Source organism: Mustela putorius, unplaced genomic scaffold (genome assembly GCF_011764305.1).
Source record: "Mustela putorius furo isolate JIRA1106 unplaced genomic scaffold, ASM1176430v1.1 tig00000738_pilon_pilon_pilon, whole genome shotgun sequence".
Taxonomy (NCBI): Eukaryota; Metazoa; Chordata; class Mammalia; order Carnivora; family Mustelidae; genus Mustela; species Mustela putorius.
Genome location: NW_025421463.1, coordinates 3,220,414 through 3,237,641, shown reverse-complemented (window position 1 = coordinate 3,237,641; position 17,228 = coordinate 3,220,414). Strand labels below are relative to the sequence as shown.

At 53.0% G+C, this 17,228-nt stretch overlaps 1 protein-coding gene across 10 annotated transcripts in view; it reads left to right on the top strand.

Moving 5' to 3' along the window:
- Nucleotides 1-5,333: 5,333 nt before the first annotated feature.
- The window catches only part of SERHL2 (serine hydrolase like 2), a 29,945-nt gene continuing 18,050 nt past the window's right edge, over nucleotides 5,334-17,228 (top strand). For 9 of the 10 annotated variants that reach the window (XR_006607794.1, XR_006607791.1, XR_006607793.1 and 6 more), the window contains exons 1-8: nucleotides 5,334-5,411; nucleotides 6,288-6,437; nucleotides 6,545-6,658; nucleotides 7,035-7,076; nucleotides 7,498-7,517; nucleotides 7,935-8,009; nucleotides 9,458-9,567; nucleotides 10,048-10,127. Coding sequence is in view for 6 of the 10 variants with exons in the window: in XM_045083763.1 (XP_044939698.1) it covers nucleotides 5,399-5,411; nucleotides 6,288-6,437; nucleotides 6,545-6,658; nucleotides 7,035-7,076; nucleotides 7,498-7,517; nucleotides 7,935-8,009; nucleotides 9,458-9,567; nucleotides 10,048-10,127 (604 nt within the window). In the remaining 4 variants the exon portion in view is untranslated. Of the gene's footprint in view, nucleotides 5,412-6,287; nucleotides 6,438-6,515; nucleotides 6,659-7,034; nucleotides 7,077-7,497; nucleotides 7,518-7,934; nucleotides 8,010-9,457; nucleotides 9,568-10,047; nucleotides 10,128-17,228 lie in introns of those variants that run through there. The other variant, XM_045083764.1, reaches the window with a different exon arrangement.

The window sequence follows — 17,228 nt, the reverse complement described above, 5'->3', positions numbered from 1 at the left end:
TAGAGAAATACAAACTATGGGGCGCCTGGATGGCTCAGTGGGTTGAAGCCTCTGCCTTCAGCTCAGGTTATGATCCCAGGATCCTGGGATCGAGCCCCGCATCCGGCTCTCTGCTCAGCAGGGAGCCTGCTTCCCTTCCTCTCTCTCTGCCTGCCTCTCTGCCTACTTGTGATCTCTGTCTGTTAAATAAATAAATTAAAAAAAAAAAAAAGAAATACAAACCAAAACCACAATGAGATTCCATTTCCCATGTCCTCGGATGGCTATAACCGAATACAGAAAAGATGGTCAAGTATGTAGAGAAATTGGAGCCCTTGTGCCTTGCTGGTGAACTGTAAAATGGTGGTAGTCACCATGGGAAACAGTTTGGCCCTTTCTCAGAAGGTTAAACACATAGCTACCATGTGACACAGCAATTCCACTCCTCGGTGTATATCCAAAAGGAGAACTTAAACAGATGGACTTGTACACCCATGTCCACAGAAGCATTATTCACAACAATCACACGGTGAAAAGAACCTAAGTGTCCATCAACAAATGAACACATAAACAAAATGCATATGTGTATGTGTGTGTGTCATTCAGCATAAAAAGGAATGACTTCATATATGCTACAGTGTGAAGGGACCTTGAAAACATGCTTAGTGAAAGGAGGTCAACCATTATATGATTCCACTTAGAGGAGGTCCCTAGACTCGGCAAATTCATAGAGACAGAAAGTAGATTTGAGGTTCTGAGGGTCTGAGGGGGAAAAGGATTAGGGAGTTATTAATTAACGGATAGAGCTTTTGTTGGGGATGATGAAAACTTTTGTATGTCGATAGTGATGATGGTCGTACAGCATTCTAAATGTGCTTAATACCTCTCAGTTGTACATTTACAAATGGTTAAAGTGATAAATGTGCTATATTTCATTTTTTTAAAGATTTTTTAAAAATTTATTTGACAGACAGAAGGAGATCACAAGTAGGCAGGGAGGCAGCAGACAGAGAGGAAGAAGCAGGCTCCCAGGGGCGTCTGGGTGGCTCAGTGGGTTAAGCTGCTGCCTTCGGCTCAGGTCATGATCTCAGGGTCCTGGGATCGAGTCCCGCAGCGGGCTCTCTGCTCGGCAGGGAGCCTGCTTCCTCCTCTCTCTCCGCCTGCCTCTCTGCCTGCTTGTCATCTCTCTCTGTCAAATAAATAAATAGAATCTTTTAAAAAAAAAAAAAAACTATTAAAAAAAAAAAGAAGAAGAAGCAGGCTCCCAGCTGAGCAGAGAGCCCGATGCGGGGCTCCATCCCAGGACCCTGAGATCATGACCTGAGCCGAAGGCAGAGGCTTTAACCCACTGAGCCACCCAGGCACCCTATGCTATGTACATTTTCACACACACACACACACACACAGCAGGCAATAAAAGAGTCTGGAACTCAGGGAGAGGTCAGGGCTGGTGATGGTCATGTGAAGTTGAGCCGTTCCCCTTGGAGCTAGAGTCTTAAGGCCAAGTTCACCCAGGCGGATCACACAGCAAGAAAGCAAGACCAAAGACTAAAGTGCAGCAAATATTTACTTGTAAGGACTACAGAGGAGCAGAAAGAAGGAAGGGGGGGGGGGCTAGCAACAGGTTTAAAAGAAACAGCTGAGGAGGCAAAAGTAGGAAGAAGGGAGGGGAGCCAGGAGAGGCATCATGGGGCCACTGAGAAGGGTCAGCAGGTGATGAATGATGTCCAGGGCCACTACCACTCCAAGTTCATCGGGGAAGAAGCGATTGAAAGAAGGAAGCCTTGCACGAGGTCCTTGGTCACCTTAGCATGAGTCGTTTTACTTTCTTTCTTTTTTTTTTTTAAGATTTTATTTATTTATTTAAGAGGGAGAGGGGGAGTGGGAGCACGAGGGGGGTGCCAAAGGGCAGGGGCAGAGGGAGAAGCAGGCTCCCTGTTCAGCAGGGAGCCCAATGCGGGACCCAATCCCAGGACCCCGGGATCCCAAGCTGAGCTGAAGGCAGACGATGAACTGACTGCGCCGCCCAGGCGTTCCCAGCGCGAGTCATTTTAGTGGTCGAGGTGGAAGCAGCTCAGTGGCCTGAGCAATGAATGGACGGTGAAGAAGCGGAAAAATCAATCACGTTTGCATAACTGTAAAAAATAATGGGGATCAAAGAGACGGGAAAAGAGCATGTAACGGCTTGAGAGGAAAGTGGGCCCAAGGAGTTGGGTTTGTTTGCTGAAGATCTAGGTGCTCCGAAGATCTAGGTGCTCCAAAGATGGAAAGAAGAGGGGAAAGATGGCCCAGAGTCTCAGAAGAGTCAGGAGATCAAGGCGTGTCAAGAACTGAAAGAATGCGTCTACACTGGTGAGCTCAAAGAACGCCCCTTCCTGTAAGGGTGGACAAGGATGCCATCACAGGAGAGGGGTCTCGCTTTCAGAGCCAGAAACGAAGACGTGTCAGTCTAAAAAATGCAAGTGTACTTCCAGGAAAAAAGCCCACAATGGCCCCCAGTGCTTCTCAAACTTCAACACGCACTCGAATCACTTCTACATCTTGTTAAAAGACAGATTCTGATCGAGTGGGTCTGAAAATCGGCATCACAAGCAAGCTTCCCAGGGAGACAGATACTGTGATCTGTGGACCACAGACTGGTGTCCTTTGTGGCTCTCAAGCTTTCAAATGTGACATGTCTGAATTAAGATGTCTTTTTTTTTTTTTTTTAAGATTTTTTATTTATTTGTCAGAGAGAGAGAGAGAAAGAGAGCGAGCACAGGCAGACAGAGTGGCAGGCAGAGGCAGAGGGAGAAGCAGGCTCCCTGCCGAGCAAGGAGCCCGATGTGGGACTCGATCCCAGGATGCTGGGATCATGACCCGAGCCGAAGGCAGCTGCCCAACCAACTGAGCCACCCAGGTGTCCTATTTTGTGACTTTTAAGCTCTAAGTGAAATCAGAGGACATCCCATTGTCTCTGGACAAACGAGTGAAAGGGAGGCACTGTGGGTATTCTCAGGAAGGGCTTCCTGTCTCTGTGTTGTTGCGGCTGGTTTGGCTTTTGTTTAAAAGAAAGAAGAGAGTCATCTCCCTCCACTGTTATCAGTCCCCTTCAGGCTCTCAGGGGACACATCAGGCCGTATCTTGGGGCACAAAGGAGAGGGGAGCGGGGAAACACGCCGACCTGGCAAAGAGTACTTACGCCACTGTGCCGCAGAGCAGTGGGACAGGGCAGGGTGTCCGGCTGGCAGTCAGCTCAGCATGAGAGCTCTTGTGACTGTGGTCAACTGCCCAAGGCCAGGTCACCAGCCCCAGGGACCACGTGGTAGCAGAGAATTTTTAATAGCTCCAGAGTTAGCCAAGACGCCCTGGAGTATGTGGCTCGCTCCAAAATCACCAGCGCCAGGACTCTGCTCCTCATCATGACCCAGCATTTCTGTGCATCCCAGGCTGCCCGCGTTCACGTTCCCTCTGGAACCTCGGGCTGCTGAGGTGCCCAGCTCACCAGCCCCTCCGTCATGCAGGCTGGGCCATCACTGGTCACTGTGCACCCTGTCCCCCAACTCACCTGCAGCATTCTCGAATCTGTGCCCAAACAAAAGACAGTTTGCGCCGTCCGGAGGCCTCTGGAGGGCACGCCCGCTCGCTCACTCACGCCCGCCGTGCAGGACATTGCTCTGAGCCCAGTCTGGTCTGGGGATGTGAGGGCGACTGCCCTGAGGTGGGGCCAGTGCAGGTCACACTTTGTCAGGGCCCCTGAGACCAGGTGTGCTGTTTGTGTAGAGTAGCGACCTCTCCGATCCCTGCAGGGAAGTAAGATCAGAGCTGCCAGAGGGCTGTAGGGGGAGTGGGTGGTGGTTGGAGGGGTTGTGGGGCAGGACAAGCGATTTCTCTTGTCTTCCGGGGCTGATGAACGTCCAGCCCGAGGGTCACCGGAACAGAAGTTCGCTGGAACAGCAGGGAACGCCTCAGAGGAATGAGAAAGGGGGTGCGGGTGACTGAGGTGAGCCTGAGGACAGGGACGAGGGAGGAGATGCTGGACGATTTGGCCGAGGGAAACTGAGGTCTGATGTGCTAGAGGCCCGCACCTAGAGGTCAGACTGGAGCCAGGTGCCAGGTATAAATGCGGCATCACCCATGAAGAGGTGGCAGTGGGTCCCCAAGGCAGAGGAGGAAAGAGCCCCTTCGAAGGGGTCATGTCCCATTGTGTCTGTCACCCCACGGTCCGTCACCCCTGCCTAACTTGTCAAGGAAGCCAAAGCATTTCTGGAACTAAAGGACACCACTGTGCATGTACAATCACAGAAATGGTCTGATCACTTCTAGCTCCAAGCCCCCGAAGACCCCTACCTGAGGTCCAGATTCCTTATCCCCACACTCAGTCCCCATGCTCCCCCTCCCCCACATTTTCCAACCACCACCAACTTGCCCTCTTTGTGGCACATCTCTGCCTGCCCCCCCTTCAGGGCCTGGGTCTCCTATCACCCGCCAGGGAGAATTCACCGTGGAGCTCTCTCTCCAGTCCGGGACCTACTGGATTCCGCTTCACCATTTAGGGGCTCTGTTGGACTGGGACCTCTGAGGGGTCACTCCCAGGCCTTCTAATTAGCAAATGGTGGTGAATGAAGGAGAAGACCTTTGCCTTATTGGTCCTAGACTTGCCACTGGCTTGAGGATGCGCTGTAGTGCCTTTGTTATAAGATTTAGTACCCCAAACATTTCCTTTCCAGGCTCAATATTGTTGTCCATAATCCTTCCTCACCTGGGGGCGGGGAGGGGGGTCCTCCATGTCCCCAATTTACACATTCATTCACTCGTGCAACAAATATTAAGGCCGGTTCGTGGCAGGGACTACTGATGGCCCAGGACACAACCAGAACAAGGCGGACACAGCCCGGCCTTCCAGGCGAACATTTAACCATTACGGAGTCATCCCTACTTTATTCCAATGGTGCCAGCCACTGAGGACCCAGGTGGTGGCCCGCTGGCTGTGGCGGCTCCCTGCGCCTTCTCTGGCTCCTGGTCCAGAGCGGGAACGAGACCAGCCGTGGAGACTGCCCGGGGCCTGGGTCCCGTCACCCACGTGTCAAGCGAGGACTTCACTCACCCGAATACCATCCCACGTGTGGCCCAAAATTTTGGAGATGGTTTGGCCACCGCCCAGGGCTCTGTAGCCGCCAGGTGGACGTCTCTGGGCGCTCAGGGACTTCAGGGACGGAGTTGAGAGCCAAGTCAAGGACCCTTGTCAGCGGGAAGTCCCGCGCCGACTGCCGGGGCGCCGGCGGACGGGAGGGACTGGAGGGCTCGGGTCTGGGCGGAGGGGCGGGGCCGGGCCGGAGGGGTGGGCGGGCCGGCCGGCGGGGGCGGGGCCTGAAGCTGTGACATTTATTCCACCGGCCGCGACCTCACGTCGGCGTCAGGACCGCTGCGCGACGGCGGAATGGCTGCAAAGGGTGAAGACGCTGCGCCGCGGGACGCTTAGGACGGAGTGGGGCGGGGGACGCCACCCTCTCCCGCCGCCCCCCCACCTCCTTGCCGCCCCCCACACCCCCGGAGAGGAAGTGGGAGCGGGTTGATTGGACCCCCGGGAGGGTGGGGACCCCGGGAGAGGGCTGCACGTGGCTTCTAAGGGTTCCGGGAGCTCCAAGTTAGAGGAGCAAGCCGGGGGGGCGCTCTGGGGCGGCAAGGTTTCCAGCCGGCCCGGGTGGGCCAGCGGAACAGGTCAGTGCCGGACCCCGGAGAAGGCAGCCCTGATCCGATTAGGCCGGAGACAGCGTGGTGCTGGGTGGTCCGGTCGGGGGTCCGGCACCAAATCCTCGCTCCTCTTCATTCTCCCTGGGGATCTCTGGGCTCAGACTGCACCTCCCCATGCCTCGGGGTGCTGGTCTGCGAAGGGAGAGTGATAATGATCTGACTTGCTGTGAGGAAGTGAGAGGGACCACCCCATCTGCCCTCCGAAAGTTTAGACTGTGTTGGTTATTGCCAGGACTGTTTAATCCCCGTTTTATAGAAAAGGAAACTGGAGCTCAGGAGGTTTTACCAAGCGGCCCAAGATTGCACACCCAGCAAGTGTCCGAGCCCAGGGCTAGCCAATTCCACAAAGTTCTGCCATGAAACCCTCCCCTGCTTTTCCTGGTTTTCCTCACTCTGCGGACCCAGTTTAAATTTCCTTCCTCTGGGTATCCCCAAACCCACGTCAGGCTCTCCCTGTAATCCCTGGGGGCGATGTGGGAACCTGGGCCCCCTGGGCTTTTGCCCTGAACACACTGGGGTAACGGATGAGGGGCTCAAAAAGTACCTTCTTGAGTGAGTGTGTGGCTGTGTTCCAGGTTTGCTCTCAGAGCTGAAGCTGGCTGTGCCCTGGGGCTACATCGCTGCCAAAGTCTGGGGCTCCCAGCAGGCCCCCCCAGTTCTTTGCCTGCACGGCTGGCTGGACAATGCCAGCTCTTTTGACAGACTCATCCCTCTTCTTCCAAAAGGTGGGACTGAAGGGAAGCCAAGGGGCCAGGCGACACAGACTGCCGGGGAATGAGGGGTGGGAGACGCCGCCGACCTAGATGCCTTCTCCCTTTCCATCTCGTCTCAGACTTTTGTTACGTTGCCATGGATTTCGGGGGACACGGGCTCTCGTCCCATTACAGCCCTGGTCTCCCGTATTACCAGGAAAACTTTGTGAGTGAGATCCGGAGAGTTGTAGCAGGTAAGAGGCAGAACGAGAGAGAGAGAGAGAGAGAGAGAGAGAGTGTGTGTGTGTATGTGTGTGTGTGTGTAAGGGTGCATTGGGACATCGCTTCTGTTCGTTGAGTGGGGTGTGGTAGCCAGGAAACAATGTTGGACTGGGAGTGATCTGGGGTCACCCAGAAATTCATGGGTGACTTTGGGAAAGTTGGAGAGGGCTGCCAAAAAGAGCTCTTCCTTCGGGGGTTCCACCCCTGTAAAGAAGCTGCAATCCCTCTAAGCTCGTTTCCTGAATGGGCAACCCTAGATGCTGGGGAAAGATGTCCTGAGCACAAGGACTGCAGGACAGAGGGTTGGGGGAGGCTGGGCCCACTAAAACCTTGCCCTCTGTGTTTCAGCCTTGAAGTGGAAGCATTTCTCCATCGTGGGCCATAGTTTTGGTGAGTACAGTTTACACCTGGGTGAGCAGGCGGCTGACTGGGCTGAGGGGCTGCGAAGGAGGGGGAGGAAGTGATACACAGGGACCCTGCACTTCTGGGCACTGCAGAGAGACGTAAGAGAGATGAGGGAGTCTGTGGGCACTGGGTACCTTTGGCCTGAGGCAGCTCCCCAAGGGACATAGGGCCCCAGAGGCGGCTGTCTTCCCATGTGACAAAGGAAATGTGACTTTTCGAGTGGCTAGGTCTGATGAAGGGGTCATGTGGCCCCCCGGGGAGGGAACCCCAAGTTTGATAGGGAATAAAGAGCCCTGGTCCCTGGTGGGAGAGGGCGAGGCCTCTTAGCCTGGGGTGGGGCAGCCCCTGGGAGGAAGTTTTAGTAGGATTGGTGGAATACCAGCCCAGGACTCTTTATTCCCCCCAGGTGGCGCGGTGGGCGCAATGGTAAGTAGGTGGCTTTGCAGTGACTGCAGATGGGGCAGGAGGTGGGGGGAGGGCGGTGGGAGAAGTTTCTGGGAAAGGAAGTCCCTCCTCATTTCATGAATTTGAACCCAGTATTTGATGGCCTAGTGCCAGTCTGCTTTATAGATGGCAGTAATAATCCTTACTACAGGGAGGTTGGTGAAACTGGAGATTCCTGGCAGAGTTCAGAGTTTCCAACTCTGGAATCCAGCCATCCACCAGGGTGTGACCTTTGGCCTGGGTGTGGATCTCCAGGTCGGGGAGAGGGGAGGCTGCCCTGAAGGGAATACAGACTCTTGTCCCAGCCCCTTGGAAACGTCAGCATCCCCAGGGAAAAGTTGGAGTCCTTTTGCCTTCTTCCTCTCGTACTCATTCTTCCCTTTTTGGATCCCATCGTAGTTTTCCAGTATCTTCCCCGAGATGGTGAATAAACTTATCTTGCTGGACACATGGCCATTTCCCCTGGACCCTAAAGTAAGAATGGGGCCTTTCATGCATGCTATCACGGGGGAGACCCAGGCCCCGGGTGGTGTCCTCAGCCCTGCCCTTTTTGGCAGGGAGGTGGGAGGAGGTGGCAGAAGGTAGACAAAGGGGGACCGAGGGGCCCCCGGAGAGGACAGGGTATGCAGCCTGTACCCCTAGGAGTGAGCAGAAGCCTTTGTCATCCTTGGAAACGCTGTATGTGGCCTGGGATCTACAGAATGCCAAGTGTATCACGAAGTGGCAGGGGTGGGAGAGGGTCAGGACAGGGGATTGAGGAAGCTCTGGGAGCACACTGCATGAGGAGCCCCACCCCCCCACGTTCAGTTGTGTGCCTTTGTGCTGTGTGCACATCGCACAACAGCACACAGCAGCCCTGAGGGTGGACAGATGGGAACGTGTGGATCTCTCCTGCCGCCGCCACCACCACCAGTAACAACAGACAGTGCTGTTCCTGCAGGAGTCCTGGCTTCTGCCACTGATCTGCTGGGTGACCCTGGGCCAGTCACTTGGCCTACCTGGGCCTCAGTTTCCTCACCTGTAAAACCAGGAGGTTGGACTAGGTGACCTTGGAGTTGCCTGCCCGCTGCCACATTCTGTCACTTGGTTCCCAGGAGCTCAGCCTCTCAATTATGACACCACTTCATCACCAGTTTGGGTTTCTTCTCTGTAAAATGACCACGAATGCCAAAAGGGCGCAAAGCAGGCTGTCTTTTTCCCACCACCTGTCCAATCCCCAGCACACAGTAAGCGCCCAGTAAGTGCTGGTCTCATGAATGGAGAGCTCTGTGGGTGACTGTGAGGCTCCGGTGAGACTCTGGGCTACTCTCCCTCGATTTGTCTCGGCCACTGAGTTACCCAGCGCGGTGCCCCAGCCTCTCCCACAGAGAATCTCGGTGTTTGGTCATCCCTGTCGCGTACTCTCGGGGCAGGTGGGGGGGCCTGCATGGTCGTGTCCCTTCCTGCTGCTGTTTCTCTCGGCAGCGGCCTGTGGCCAGGGCTGGGCTGTGGGAGGGAGCCAGGCGTGGAAACAGGCATACAACGGGGTGGGGGAGCCGGGAGCGCCTGGGCTGTATGCCTTCTGCCGTCTCCTCTCTACCAGCCGGAGTCCCGCATGCGCTAAGCCAGCTGAAACTCCAAGCCTGGGTGGCCCGGGTTTTAAGGACAGAATACTGAACCCTTGCAAAGCACTGGCCGTTGGCAGCGATTTCCTTTCCCCTCCATCATCCATCCTGACGCCTCCAGCCGTCTGGACCCCAGGCGGGGCTGACTGGGCTGACAGATCACGGGGCTAACCTTCAGGGGCTGATCTGGTGCTGCCCTTCGCTGGGTCAGAAGGGGTCCAGGCTGAGGGCCTGGGGAGGCCCGAGGGTGGGGACGGGGGCCGAGCCCTTCTGTCTGCAGCCAGACTCCCGCCACCCAGCAGAGCCCTCCTGTCCCAGGGAATAGAGCGCGTGCCGACCTACCGGCGGGGAGCCATCGAGTACGTGCTGCAGGTGGAGGCCTCCCAGAAGCCTCGGCAGGTGGCCAGCCCAGAGGAGATGCTGCAGAGGTGAGTGCTGGGGGGGGGGGCGGCAGGAGGGGCCGGCTGGTGCAAAAGACCTGGGCAAGCAGTGGGATACCAAGAGAGGACGTCTCTGGGGCACCGAGGAAGCCTCAGGCTCCTACACACAGATCACACAGATCACACAGATCACACGGAGCCTGTTTCTCTCTGCGCTCACCGCAGGTGTCAGGCTTCCCGGCTCTCTCCAGACACCGCAGCTGGGGCAGCCGGGACTCCCCTGCCTCGGGTCCTCCCGGCTCTGTAGCCACGCCCTTCGTCTCCCAAGACGCCTTTCCACCTACTCTCTACCCCTCTTCCTCTCCCTGTAAGTGGGCACACGTGCACGCACACACACACACACACACACACACGCTGCCGATGTGAATGTCCCCACTGCCACATGCCTGTGTCCCTTGTGGGGCCTCCTCTTCTTTCCCTCGGGCCTCCCCTGCCCCCAGTCATCCAGCGTCCCTCTCTCCTCCCCAGGTTCATGAAGAACAACAGTCACGTGAGTGAGGAGAGCGCGCGACTCCTCCTGCAGAGAGGAACCACCAAGGTGGCCACAGGTAGGGACTCGCCGGCTCTGGCCGTGGCTGACCGGCCCTGCTCTTACTGAGGAGCGATACCCGCGAAGTCTCGTGGCTCATTGCTCTCCGGACCAGCATAGCACCGAGTGCTCAGCAAACAGTGTCTCGTGCCCTATTCTCACTCCGTGCACGGCAGGGGAAACTGAGGCTCTGCTAGACCAAGGGACGCATACCAGGTCAGAGCGCTGCTGCGCCTCCCAGAAAGGCCTATGGAGAGCCCCGTCAGGTGTGTCGGGGGTGAATGTTGGGGAGCGTCCCAGCCGTGATCTGCTGACCCTGTGCGGTGGGTGCCGGTGTCCCAGGCTAGGGTTTGAGGCCGTCCGATGGGGCAGGGTGACTTGAAGGGGGTTTTTTGAAATGGGAGACATAGCACAGGAGGCACCTTGGTTTCAGGGCAGCCTCGGGCCCGTGTTTTCTGCACTTTGTTTTCTGCTATGTCCATTCGGGAAAACTTTACCAAGGTCCCGGTCAGTGCCAGCCCCACGTGTGGCCACGGAGCCGCGGTGAGTAGCAGCAGACACTGCCCCTTTCCGGGTGGGCCGGTCCTGCCAGCTGGCACGACCCGACGGTGCCCTTCCCAAGGGCCCTGCCTGGAACTGACTCTGCCAGGGGTTGAGCCGGGATGAGGCCAGGTCAGGGGAGTCCATTCTAGGAGGAGAACAGACAAGCAAGAGACATTTTCTTATAAGTGTAGTAAAAGAAACAGAAGGTGTTCTGGAAGAAACCCTACAGAGGGGGTCCTGGAGGCGGCTCCCAGAGGTGAAGCCCAGGGGAGACAGTGTGGTAAAATGGACCAGGCATTAAATTTGGTCCAAAGCCTTGGGCTGATTCCTGGCTCTGCTAGCTCAGAGATCTTGGGCAAGTTCCCTTTCCCCATTTAGACATCCCCCCCCCCTTTTTCTTGGGTGATAGATAATGTCTTAGGATCTTCGTGCTAATGTTCTGAGAGGATCAAGCAGGGAGGTGAATGTGGCTTCAGCTCATAAAGTAGCAAAGGTGGCAGGGGTCAAAACCCCAAGGGCTTGCCAGATTTGACCAAGTTGTGGCATTAACTGGGCCACTGGGAGTCAGCACAGAGTGGCGGGGACTGTGGTCCTGGCCAGTGGTTATCACTGGGAACTCTGGGCCTTGTGTGGCTGGAATTTCTAGTTGCTCCCAAGAAGCCAGTGATCTGCTGTGTGGCCAGAAGTTGCAGAAGTTGCCAGAAGTTGCCAACACACCATGAGGTGTGTAGAATATGCTTAAGGGATGTTGTGGCCTTGGGTTTCCGGTCTGTGACTTGTTGTGAAGGAATGTCTGTTATCATCTCTGAACCTTGGCAAATCTGCCATGGAGAGGGGAGGTCAAGGCAGAGGCCCATGGGCCCGGGCTTCCCAGTGGGCCCCCACAGATGGCCCAGCACAGAAGTGGGCTAATCTGGAATAAGACATGTTCCCAGGCAGGCAGGGGAAGCTGATTAGGCCAAGCCCGGGTCCCATGAAGGGGTGAGCACGGACACTGACGCAGTCGTCAGGGAGGGTGAGGAGAGAAGGGAGGGGGCTGGGTAAGGCAGCCGGGTCGCTTTGTCAGGCCCAGCCCCTGTGCAGCAGCCATGGCCCTTTGGGGCCGGAGCTTAACCCAAAACAAGACCGAGCAGGCTCTGAGCCCCCATCGGGGGTTGGGACACCGGGAGAGCCGGTGTTCCAGGCTGTTCGGGAGTCCTTGTCCTCAGGTCCCAGAGCCTCTGACGGTCCCCAGTCCACTCTGGGGCAGCAGAGAGCAGGGACCGCTCCACGAGCCCAGCCCGATCCTATACCTGAACCCAAGTTCATCTGCCCGATGCACAGCAGAGCCAGACACTCAGGAGGCGAGGAGAACGGGGAAGACCTCCCTGTGGGGGAACGCAAGGGGTTTTGTTTTTTGGTGTTTGGTTTTTTTTTTTTTTTTTTTAAGGCAAATGGGAAGGGGTCTGGTAAAGGGGAGAAGAGCTCTGAGACTTAAAACCAGATAAAGGAGGTTAGTAAAGTAGGGGAGGGTCTACGGGGAGGTCAGTGGTCTGAGCAGTTCTGGCTGACTCCTTGCGTCTCTGCAAAACGAATTAACACTTGGTTATCCTGGCATTGGGCTTGAGTATTGTCTCGCAGAAACAGGGCGGCAGGCAGCGTTTCCAGACCAAGCAAGTTTGGGTAAGGACCCTACAGCAGCCTCAGTGGCCCTGTTACTTGCTGGTTACTAGCTTTGGTCCCCTGGGCCTTTGATCATCCCTCATTCTTGAGTGCAAGGGGCTGATGATTGCTCTGGCTACTTCCTGGCTGCAGTGGGGCAGAGATGGGGGGAGGGGGGAGAGGAAGGGATCCTTTTTGTGCTTAATCATAGACAGTCCTCAGTTCCGGCTTAAAACCCTACACTCTGCATGACTAGAATTTTTGTGCTTCGGTTAATAGTTTCTGTACAATGTTTTATACCACGTGTTGTGATTAAGGAGCACAGAAGAATTAGGAATACAGAAAATTCCACATTTGAGGAAATGTTCTGAGTCAAATGGACCTAAATCCTTGGGAAATCCAAGAAAATCATCTGCGAAAACCGTCCAAATCGGAGTCTGGGACTTTAGAGATTTGTTGCAACCAAGTAGCTTATTGTCTTTATTTTGTCAAGGGGAACATCCGTTTCAGAGGGAGCGTTAATGTGTGTGCAGCAAGTATGAATATGTGTGCAGCCTGATGAATGTACTGTACAGACGCATCCCTGTTCCACTGAGGTCTAACCCAGAGCAGTGCTTAGTTTAGCTTTAGTGCTTTTTCCTCTCCCACTCCCCCTGCTTGCATTCCCTCTCTTGCTGTCTCTCTCTCTGTGTCAAATAAATAAAATGTTTTAAAAAAATAAAGATTTTATTTATTTATTTGACAGACAGAGATCACAAGTAGGCAGAGAGGCAGGCAGAGAGAGAGGGGGAAGCAGGCTCCCCGCTGAGCAGAGAGCCTGATGCGGGGCTCGATCCCAGGACCCTGAGATCATGACCTGAGCCGAAGGCAGAGGCTTAACCCACTGAGCCACCCAAGTGTCCCTCCACTGAAATTCATATTACATGCCTAGAAAGGGGAAGAGATTTCCTTAAGGTACGCACTATTTTGTGACCTTTGATTTGTACGTAGCAGGAGGTAGTGTAACCTGAAGACTGATTAATCCATCTTTGCTGAACTAAAACGAGGAGATGGTGGCCCAGAACATGGGTTACGTGAAACAAGTAGTCACAGTCTTTCTGTTAGCGAGTATTTGGTTTTTATGACCTTATGTTCTCGCGTCCTTCCATGAGCTTCCAGAGGTCATTACAGGGGACACTGTTGAGGGTGTTAAAAAGAAGCAGGGTACATAGAGTCCTCCAGTGAGAAATACTTTCTGATAAGTAATTTTCATCTGGTATGTTGCAACTATAGTTGCTTTTCCATAAGTTACCATGAAGTTGGGCTCATTAGAGAAAGGTGGTGGGCATAGCTGTGGGGTCGGCGTGGTCATGTATGGGGAAGGGCTTCAGGTACCATATTCAGCAGTCAGACATGTCACCTGAAGACGCTGAAGTTTATGAAATTCTGACCATGGGATTATCTTTCCAAGAAAAAGAGGTGGGGATATGGAGCGAAACCAACAACCCCAAGGAGTCCTACTCCTCTGCTAGTGTGTCTGTCTCCTGAGTAATACCTTGAGGTCCGTCACGGGCTCACAAGAACAGTTAGCAGATTCCTTCTCCAAAAGCAGTGGGGTGAAGTCTGTGCTCTGGGGGTGTGCCATCTTCCAAGCTTTGGGGGATCCTGACTCTTGTGTGTTTTTTGTGTTATTTTTGTTGGTGGTGGTGGTGATGGTATTTTTGTTTTGTTTTGTTTTGTTTTCTTTGGTTTTGGTCTTCTTTCTCCAAGGTCAGAGCCTCCTTTCCTTCCAAGCAGCCTCATGAGCAAGTACTAGGAAAAGTACTTTTCCATAGGGAAAGTCCCAAGGTGTGGTGATGAATTAATATTTTCCGCCTTTGTGTTTGTCTTTTTTTTTTTTTTCCTTAGAAAAACATCACAGATCAACATTGTTTCCTCTTGGCTGAAGTCTAACTACTCTGTTGTTTTGTTGTAACAAGTTTGCTCCAGATTCAGTGAACCAGTCTTAGTCTTGAAAATAGGTTACTTTGGTTAATCAGTCCTCTCATTTCAGGAGGCACTGCAGGCGGGCTCTCAAAGTTAGATCTGTATTGTGCAAAGCCATCAAGTAATCAACGAGAGGGATTTTGTGGAAACAAAAACAGGTTAATGGTTAGCTCAAGTTGTAAACCCAGTGTCTTGAGTCCTGAGTGTCCTTGGCGAGATTTCTAGCTGTTGGGCTTGAGGCATGTTCAGATGGAGTGAGGGCTGACACCTCACCCTGGCCTACAGTTTGCATGTCTCTGTTATCTTCCTGAGCAGGCCCCCCAGCAACAGACATGAAGATTGTTTAAACATGAGCTGTTGAGGGGCACCTGGGTGGCTCAGTGGGTTAAAGCCTCTGCCTTTAGCTTGGGTCATGATCCCAGGGTTCTGGGATCAAGGGATCAAGCCCCACATTGGGCTCTCTGCTCAGTGCGAAGCCTGTCTCATCCTCTCTCTTTCTTTCTGCCTACCTGTGATCTCTGTCAAATAAATAAATAAAATCTTAAAAAAAAAAATGAGCTGTTAGGGCAATTTCTTGGAAGTTTACTTCTCTCAAGCTATCTAGCTTCGGTCTTCAAGGCTTCGTGAAAAAAATTAAATTTAAATTAAATTTAAAAAATTAAAAAGATGGTTTTAACTCTCAGTGGTTTCACGTTGACGTATGGGAGGAAATGGGAAACTTTAGCTCTGAAGAGTCAGAACCAGGTATTTGAAGAAACCAGAAAATTTCAGGATTGAGCCCAGTTTTTTAGGCAAACAACGGATACTCAGAGATAATTCATAAGAACTAGAATCTAACATCCACAAAGGTGTGTTATTGAAACATAATCTTTCTCACAAAAATCACCCTTATTTGCCTCAAAGATAGCCAAGTTGAGATTAACTCATTTGTAAAATGAGTCCAGTTTTAACTAGCTTGGCCTGATTGTATACTCAAGTGCAGAGAAAAGAGTGATGTCCGTATAGGTTTCTTAAAAAATGTGCTTTGCTGGAACTTTTCATATAATTTCAGATTGAGGGGCGCCTGGGTGGCTCAGTGGGTTGAACCTCTCTGCCTTTGGCTCGGGTCGTGATCTCGGGGTCCTGGGATTGAGCCCCGCATCGGGCTCTCTGCTCGGCAGGGAGCCTGCTTCCCCTTCTCTCTCTGTCTACTTGTTATCTCTGTCTGACAAATAAATAAAATCTTTAAGAATAATAATAATAATTTAGATTGAACTTTTAGAAGCCTCTTGAGGCTAAGAAGCCAGGCCAAATAATTGCAGTCAGATTCACGTCAATACCAATAGATTTGGGTGAATTCCTCTCTTCTGGAGGTCCTCAAAAATACCCTCCAAGGGGCGCCTGGGTGGCTCAGTGGGTTAAAGCCTCTGCCTTCGGCTCGAGTCATGATCCCAGGATCCTTGGATCGAGTCCCACATCGGGCTCTCGGCTCGGCAGGGAGCCTGCTTCCTCCTCTTTCTCTCTGCTTGACTCTGCCTACTTGTGATCTCTGTCAAATAAATAAATAAAATCTTAAAAAAAAAAAATACCCTCCAAAATCTGTATTCGTTTCCTGGAGTTGCCATTACAAAGTTTCCCCAGACTGGATGGCTGGATAAATATTTATTTACTGTCTCACAGTTTGGAGCTAGAGTCAGAGTATCGGCAGCCTCTGTATATGTCTCTTCTAGATCTGGTAGCCTCAGGCATCCCTTGGTTTGCACGTGGCATTCTCCCTGCCCTTCCCGGTGTGTGTTGGGGAGAGTGTGCGGGGAGAGGCAGAGGAGTGTGATGGGATCAGGACGTGCAGCAGAACTTGCAGTTTGCTCTTCTAAATAGAATAGTCTGGGGCGCCTGGGTGGCTCAGTGGGTTAAGCCCCTGCCTTCGGCTCAGGTCATGATCTCAGGGTCCTGGGATCGAGCCCCACATCGGGCTCTCTGCTCAGCAGGGAGCCTGCTTCCTCCTCTCTCTCTCTCTCTGCCTGCCTCTCTACCTACTTGTGATCTCTCTCTGTGTCAATTAAATAAATAAAATAAAAAAAAAATAGAATAGTCTGGGTTGGCCTCATGGAGAAGTTACTTTTGAGCAAAAGCGACACAGGTGAGGGAGCTCGCGTCACACAGATAATCCCGGAAGAAGATGAGCAGGGGCAGGGGAGCTGCCAGGAAAGGCTTTGAGGTGTTGGGGAGAAAAAATTTTACCCCATCCTTCAAGTTTCTTCCAGCTGGTCTAAGAATTAAATTGGTAAGTTAACAGGAGAAAATAACATCTAATTCCGTACATGCAGGGAGTCCACACAAACATGAGAGATTCCAAAGACAGGTAAAATGAGGTATACAGGCCACTCTGGACTAAGGAGAAGGGGGTAAGGGGTCTGAGGCTCCAAAGGGAAGGAAGGCAATTCACAGAAGGAGTGGAAAGAGTAAATGTTCGGTAAGCAAGTGTTTGCTGAGCCATCGGGAACAATGAGACATAAAGAGGAATTTTCAAATTCCTAAGTTCCTCCCTCTCTACCGCACCCAGTTTGGAGTATGACATAGTGATCTATGGTGAGTGCTTCTTCCTGGAGCAGGAACTGTATCTGAATCCTTTTAGGCAGTTACAGGGAAGGTCAAAAAGAAAAACTTCTTGAATCTTCTGATTCTTAAAAATAATCAGATAATCAGCCCAGGGGTGCCTGGGTGGTTCAGTGGGTTAAGCCTCTGCCTTTGGCTCAGGTCATGATCTCAGGGTCCTGGGATCAATCCCCACATGGGGCTCTCTGCTCAGCGGGGAGCCTGCTTCCCCCTCTCTCTCTGCCTGCCTCTCTGTCTACTTGTGATCTCCCTCTCTCTGTCAAATAAGTACATCTTAAAAATATATATATATGTATCAGCCTAAAATATGCCGGAGATACATTTGGGGGTGGCATGTACGAGCTCAACCTGGCTTCTGGGAGAAAGCAGGAAGCAG